The 7629-nt window shown below is 52.5% G+C and overlaps 1 protein-coding gene across 1 annotated transcript in view; it reads right to left on the minus strand.

The window, feature by feature from the left end:
- Positions 1 to 5419, minus strand: part of ARMC8 (armadillo repeat containing 8) — a 32392-nt gene extending 26973 nt beyond the window's left edge. The window contains exon 1 of the mRNA XM_061563496.1: positions 5298 to 5419. Coding sequence (XP_061419480.1) covers positions 5298 to 5384 — 87 coding nt within the window. The 5' untranslated portion in view covers positions 5385 to 5419. The remainder of the gene's footprint in view (positions 1 to 5297) is intronic.
- Between the last annotated feature and the right edge of the window lie 2210 nt (positions 5420 to 7629).

Consider the following 7629-nt stretch of genomic DNA (forward strand, 5'->3'; position numbering starts at 1 on the left):
CCAAGGGTTTTTGTCGAATTTTCTGTGGGGAAAAAAATGCTGGAAATTTAGAAAGCGACAAAATGTTGGGGGTAATGTCCTCGGCAAGAGAATTTTGTTTTTGGATTAATCCCTCCCTCCGATGGTACCCGTTCGGGAAGTACTAATCGAAACGGACTGGACACTTGTGAATTTCATGGATACGTTCTGCATTTTAAACTACATTAAAACCTTGATTTGCGAGTATAATTCGTGTTTGTTATCCAAAGCACTCGTATATCAAAGCACTCGTATATCAGTTGTGATCACGTGACGCTCGGCAGACAAAGCGTACTACTCGTATTGCAAGACCTCGCTCGTTTATCAAATTAATATTTATTTTAAAAATTGCTCGTCTTGCAAAACACTCGCAGACCAAGTTACTCGCAATCCAAGGTTTTACTGTAAAATGTAAGCAAAAGAACCTGACAATACACCTGCTTCCGATCTCTGTTCCTCGACATAAAAATTAAAAGCATTTTTGTTGACACATCCCATCAAATCACAGAGCCCCTTCTGCGAGTGTACACTACCCATCCCATTTGTCTAACACAAGCAAACTGTGGACTTATAAGGGGACGTCCATAAATGACGTCACGCGATTTTGGACGATTTTTTACCCCCCCCCCCGTCACACGGCCTCACAAAATGTCAGACCCCCCCCCTCAAATATGACGTCACAAAGCTCTGGCCCCCCCCCCCCTAAAAAATATAAAACATGCTTCAAATCACTTTAAACTATTGCCATTGTAGTGCGTATTTAATGTGGCGCTGCACTCTGATGTTGGAAAAAACATTTATTAAAACGTCTATTTAATCAAGTAGAACGTGTTGTTTATATTTATTTAAAGTTGCGCATTTTGATGTGACGTCACATTTCTCAAACCCCCCCCCCCCCCTCGTCACACATCGTCACAAATGTCTGACCCCACCCCCACCTGGGTTCGTGACGTCATTTATGGACGGCCCCCTAACACAAATTTCGTGTCTCATCAGCAGTCAGGCCTGCTGAGCCAACATTGCTGGCGATCTGCCAGATGTGTATCAGCTAAGCACCCTCTCAAATTAAACCATGGGGTCCCTCCAATTTCGACGAACACATTCCTGCGGAGGGAGCTGGTAGGAACGTTGGGTTGCTCGGTCAATGGCCAGGGTCAACGGCGGCGTGGTGTATTCCGCAAATATGGCCGACTGTGAGGGCGGGCACAATCCGGCATGAGTAGGTTAAACGTTGAGTTTTATAAGGGCACCACGGGGTGACCAGCCCCTCCCCACCCCTCCCACCCAGCCCCACCCCTCCCATTTTTGGATTCACGACGGACAGACGGACACAATAATCCCCTATGGGCTGGTGGAACCAGGAGGTTCCTACCAGTAAAACCTATACGATGCACAACCCAAAGCGCTAGACTCCTTGTCAAATCGAGAGTATTGCTCCTTCACCCACTGAATCGACGTCTCTATCCCCCCCCCCCTCCCATGTGCTCTCTGTAGGGCAGCGGTCGGGAACCTATGGCTCGCGAGCCATATATGGCTCTTCCGGTGACGGCATATGGCTCCCAGACAATTTTAAGTTGAAAAACAAAAATAATAAAAAAATAAAATCAGTTTGGAACTGATTTTAAAATACTTGTGATATTGCTTAATAATAGTGTGTCAATTTAAAGTAAACAGAAATTAGTTTTGAAGATAAAATTTCTCGGGTCACGGGTCCCGTGACCAGAAGTCGCATTAAAAGTAAGACAATTAATTTGTTATACGTAAAAAATACTATATGGCTCTCAATGAAATATATTTAGAAATATTTGGCTTTTATGGCTCTCCCAGTCAAAAAGGTTCCCGACCCCTGCTGTAGGGTGTCTCGGTGTCTCTGTCCCCGGGTCTTTGTCTTCATGTCTCAATTCGTCTGCCACTACACCGTGCACCTGTGGTCCCTTTTCTCCGTCTCAGTCCCCACACATCTGTCCCCGTGTCTCTCCACCACTCTGTCCCCGTGTCTCTCTACCACTCTGTCTCCGTGTCTCTCTACCACTCTGCATCTGTCTCCGTGTCTCTCTACCACTCTGCATCTGTCCCCGTGTCTCTCCACCACTCTGTCTCCGTGTCTCTCTCCCACTCTGTCTCCGTGTCTCTCTACCACTCTGCATCTGTCTCCGTGTCTCTCTACCACTGTCTCCGTGTCTCTCTACCACTCTGCATCTGTCTCCGTGTCTCTCTACCACTCTGCATCTGTCCCCGTGTCTCTCCACCACTCTGTCTCCGTGTCTCTCTCCCACTCTGTCTCCGTGTCTCTCTACCACTCTGCATCTGTCCCCGTGTCTCTCCACCACTCTGTCTCCGTGTCTCTCTCCCACTCTGCATCTGTCCCCGTGTCTCTCTACCACTCTGTCCCCGTGTCTCTACCACTCTGCATCTGTCCCCGTGTCTCTCTACCACTCTGTCCCCGTGTCTCTCTACCACTCTGTCCCCGTGTCTCTCTACCACTCTGTCTCCGTGTCTCTCTACCACTCTGCATCTGTCCCCGTGTCTCTCTACCACTCTGCATCTGTCTCCGTGTCTCTCTACCACTCTGCATCTGTCCCCGTGTCTCTCTACCACTCTGTCTCCGTGTCTTTCTACCACTCTGTCTCCGTGTCTCTCTACCACTCTGTCTCCGTGTCTCTCTACCAGTCTGTCTCCGTGTCTCTCTACCACTCTGTCCCTGTGTCTCTCTACCACTGCATCTGTCTCCGTGTCTCTCTACCACTCTGTCCCCGTGTCTCTCTACCACTCTGCATCTGTCCCCGTGTCTCTCTACCACTCTGTCTCCGTGTCTCTCTACCACTCTGCATCTGTCCCCGTGTCTCTCTACCACTGTCTCCGTGTCTCTCTACCACTCTGCATCTGTCTCCGTGTCTCTCTACCACTCTGCATCTGTCCCCGTGTCTCTCCACCACTCTGTCTCCGTGTCTCTTTCCCACTCTGTCTCCGTGTCTCTCTACCACTCTGCATCTGTCTCCGTGTCTCTCTACCACTGTCTCCGTGTCTCTCTACCACTCTGCATCTGTCTCCGTGTCTCTCTACCACTCTGCATCTGTCCCCGTGTCTCTCCACCACTCTGTCTCCGTGTCTCTCTCCCACTCTGTCTCCGTGTCTTTCTACCACTCTGCATCTGTCCCCGTGTCTCTCCACCACTCTGTCTCCGTGTCTCTCTCCCACTCTGTCTCCGTGTCTCTCTACCACTCTGCATCTGTCCCCGTGTCTCTCTACCACTCTGTCCCCGTGTCTCTACCACTCTGCATCTGTCCCCGTGTCTCTCTACCACTCTGTCCCCGTGTCTCTCTACCACTCTGTCCCCGTGTCTCTCTACCACTCTGTCTCCGTGTCTCTCTACCACTCTGCATCTGTCCCCGTGTCTCTCTACCACTCTGCATCTGTCTCCGTGTCTCTCTACCACTCTGCATCTGTCCCCGTGTCTCTCTACCACTCTGTCTCCGTGTCTCTCTACCACTCTGTCTCCGTGTCTCTCTACCACTCTGTCTCCGTGTCTCTCTACCAGTCTGTCTCCGTGTCTCTCTACCACTCTGTCCCTGTGTCTCTCTACCACTGCATCTGTCTCCGTGTCTCTCTACCACTCTGTCCCCGTGTCTCTCTACCACTCTACATCTGTCTACATGTCTCTCTACCACTCTGTCTACATGTCTCTCTACCACTCTGCATCTGTCTCCGTGTCTCTCTACCACTCTGTCTCCGTGTCTCTCTACCACTCTGTCTCCGTGTCTCTCTACCACTCTGTCCCCGTGTCTCTCTACCACTCTACATCTGTCTACATGTCTCTACCACTCTGTCCCCGTGTCTCTCTACCACTCTGTCCCCGTGTCTCTCTACCACTCTGTCCCCGTGTCTCTCTACCACTCTGTCCCCGTGTCTCTCTACCACTCTGTCCTCGTGTCTCTCTACCACTCTGTCCCCGTGTCTCTCTACCACTCTACATCTGTCTCCGTGTCTCTCTACCACTCTGTCCCCGTGTCTCTCTACCACTCTGCATCTGTCCCCGTGTCTCTCTACCACTTTGTCTCCGTGTTTCTCTACCACTCTGCATCTGTCTCCGTGTCTCTCTACCACTCTGTCTCCGTGTCTCTCTCCCACTCTGTCCCCGTGTCTCTCTACCACTCTGCATCTGTCCCCGTGTCTCTCTACCACTCTGTCTCCGTGTCTCTCTACCACTCGGTCTCCGTGTCTCTCTACCAGTATGTCTCCGTGTCTCTCTACCACTCTGTCTCCGTGTCTCTCTCCCACTCTGTCTCCGTGTCTCTCTCCCACTCTGTCCCCGTGTCTCTCTACCACTCTGCATCTGTCCCCGTGTCTCTCTACCACTCTGTCCCCGTGTCTCTCTACCACTCTGCGTCTGTCCCCGTGTCTCTCTACCACTGTCTCCGTGTCTCTCTACCACTCTGTCTCCGTGTCTCTCTACCACTGTCTCCGTGTCTCTCTACCACTCTGTCTCCGTGTCTCTCTACCACTCTGTCTCCGTGTCTCTCTACCACTCTGTCTCCGTGTCTCTCTACCACTCTGTCCCCGTGTCTCTCTACCACTCTACATCTGTCTACATGTCTCTACCACTCTGTCCCCGTGTCTCTCTACCACTCTGTCCCCGTGTCTCTCTACCACTCTGTCCTCGTGTCTCTCTACCACTCTGTCCCCGTGTCTCTCTACCACTCTACATCTGTCTCCGTGTCTCTCTACCACTCTGTCCCCGTGTCTCTCTACCACTCTGCATCTGTCCCCGTGTCTCTCTACCACTTTGTCTCCGTGTTTCTCTACCACTCTGCATCTGTCTCCGTGTCTCTCTACCACTCTGTCTCCGTGTCTCTCTCCCACTCTGTCCCCGTGTCTCTCTACCACTCTGCATCTGTCCCCGTGTCTCTCTACCACTCTGTCCCCGTGTCTCTCTACCACTCTGCGTCTGTCCCCGTGTCTCTCTACCACTATGTCTCCGTGTCTCTCTACCACTCTGTCTCCGTGTCTCTCTACCACTGTCTCCGTGTCTCTCGACATTAGTCTCCGCCAGCCAGGCCTCTCCCTCATCCCGCCTCTCTCCTAGCGCCCTCCGCCCGCCTCCCCTCGTCATCGTGGGCGGCCTCCCGCCCGCCAGCCCCCTCGGTCCCCCCTCCCTCGAACATCGAAGCGCCCCACCAACCCCACACCATCGCTGCTAGCAAGTGGTCGGTGCTGCCGGGGTTGCGAGGAGGAGGATGAGGAGGTGTACGATGAGGAGGTGTACGACGAGGAGGACTCACGGAGAGGACGCCCGTCCGCATGGGGGACTCGGCGCACGCCATGGGGGCCCGGGGTCTCTGTGGCAGACTCGGATCCTTAGGTTTCATCCTCACGTTGGGGGGTGGAGGTGGGGGTCGGAGGGTGGAGGGGGTGGAGGGGAGGTGGGGGGTGGGGGGTGGAGGGGGTAGAGGGGGTGGAGGTGGGGGTCGGAGGGGGTGGAGGTTGAAGGGGGTGGAGGTGGGGGGTGGAGGGGGTGGAGGGAGTGGGTGGGGGGTGGAGGGAGTGGGTGGGGGGTGGAGGGGGTGGAAGGTGGAGGTTGGAGGGTGTGGAGGGTGGAGGGGGTGGAGGGGGTGGTGGAGGGGGTGGAGGGGGTGGAGGTGGGGGGTGGAGGGGGTTGGGTGGAGGGAGTGGGTGGGGGGTGGAGGGGGTGGAAGGTGGAGGTTGGAGGGGGTGGAGGTGGGGGGTGGAGGGGGTGGAGGTGGGGGGTGGAGGTGGGGGGTGGAGGGGGTGGAGGGGGTGGAGGTTGGAGGGGGTGGAGGTGGTGGAGGGGGTGGAGGGGGTGGGTGGGGTGGAGGTGGGGGGTGGAGGTGGGGGGTGGGGTGGAGGGGGTGGGTGGGGTGGAGGTGGGGGGTGGAGTGGAGGGGGTGGGTGGGGGGGTGCAGACAAAGTCGAGCGCAGCCCGAGACAAACATCGACCCAGAGTGGAAGTTCGCCTCCTACCTCCTCCTCATTCACGCAGGCACATCCACATCCACAACGAGCCTTTGATAAATTTAACTTAAGACTTTGTTAAGCTTCGGGTGCAACAACCACCGCCTTTTGCAGTCACTGTAGCAAAATCTGTGATTGTGGAATGCTGTGGTGTCGCCTGTAGGCCAAGTCGCTCTTTTAAAATAGCTTCTTAGCTCAACGGGTTTTACTCGTGAAATAAACTCAGAATTCTGATTCAACTGCCTCCCTTCATCAAATCTCCAGGCTCCACCGTCTCGCACGAGCACGTTTATTCAGATTATGTACGATTAATACACAACCCAACTTGTTGTGGAGAACGTAAGAGAGAGACACTCATAATTTTTAGTGGTGTATTTTCACTTAAAGAAACAATTACAATTTTTTATGAGATCGTAATGTTGTTATGATGTCAAGCCACCCTATTAAATTTCTGGGTATGGGAATGTTCAGGAGCCAATGTCGAGGTTTGCTAACAACGAGAGAGGGCTTAAGGAGACAGTTCGTGTAGTATTTCCATAAGCCTGGGAATCACGGAAATATGAAAACTTGCGTCGTCTGTGTTTTAAAGCTGCTTCGTAGTTATGCAGTTCCCAGTGGGAAGCCCATTTAGAGTCGACTTGCAATGGCACAATGTTTCCATTAAACTACAACTTGGCTGAAACCAGAAACCAATATGGATCAATGCACGTATTGTTGGTCTGTATTATTAGAGACTGAGTTTAGAAAGGAGTGAGATGTATCAAGACTGAACTGTAGCACCCAGGCTTCTTCTTCCGAATGGCTGATGTAGATGCAGAGCGTTCAACTACGATTTCACATTCAGGTGGTCAAGCCAGATAGCCGCATCAGGAGCAGCAGAGTGTATTGCTGTAATGTCTCCTTCGAATATGTGGATAGAGCATTGCGTCGTTATACGTCTGTCATGGATGACCTCAGTCGCACACTGGAGAGTTGTTAATTTTACATTTGCGCATCCGCATCTGCCATCGTTTGTGCGGATGCAGTTCAGTGTGGACCACGAGCTTCGTGAAAGATTAAACCCAGAGATCTTCAGCGTTGGGTCTTTCACAAGGTGTTTGTGAGCTCTTTCGAATTCCATTTAGTTATCCAAGCATCATCGGGCTGGAACTGACATTGTTGAAGGTTAAGTGCATGGGTCCAAAAGGGCTTGCGTGACTTCAAGCGATGAGGGGCGTTATTGAGGTCCCAAGGCAACTGTTTTCCTCAATTCGCAAGACTTCCTGGAGGGTTGTAGCATTGCGGTGGATGGGTGGAAAGATGTGACAGCACAGGCAGCCTTGGTATTGGGGTCGACTTGAGGGTCCTAGTGATACATCGCATTTTAGTGTTCAGTTGGACATCAACAAGTCGAGTAGGACTACTTCTGGTCCACTGGTGCACAGTATTCGGCTACAGAGTACACAAGGACCATAGTTTATGCCTGTTGCACTAGTGCTGTTTCTCAGCTTGTGCTGGTCAGTTTCTGGACCAGGTTGGCTCTTGTTTTGGTCTATTCAGGTTTTCATGTAAGGTTAGCATAGTCCAGCTTCACTTCGAGATAAGTTGGAGTGTGGTCGTGTCACAGTGTTGCTGCAGGTCACTTTTAATGTACTTGGTGCT

This window comes from Lethenteron reissneri, chromosome 31 (genome assembly GCF_015708825.2).
Source record: "Lethenteron reissneri isolate LAM-NWPU_2019-01 chromosome 31, ASM1570882v1, whole genome shotgun sequence".
In the NCBI taxonomy this organism is placed as follows: Eukaryota; Metazoa; Chordata; class Hyperoartia; order Petromyzontiformes; family Petromyzontidae; genus Lethenteron; species Lethenteron reissneri.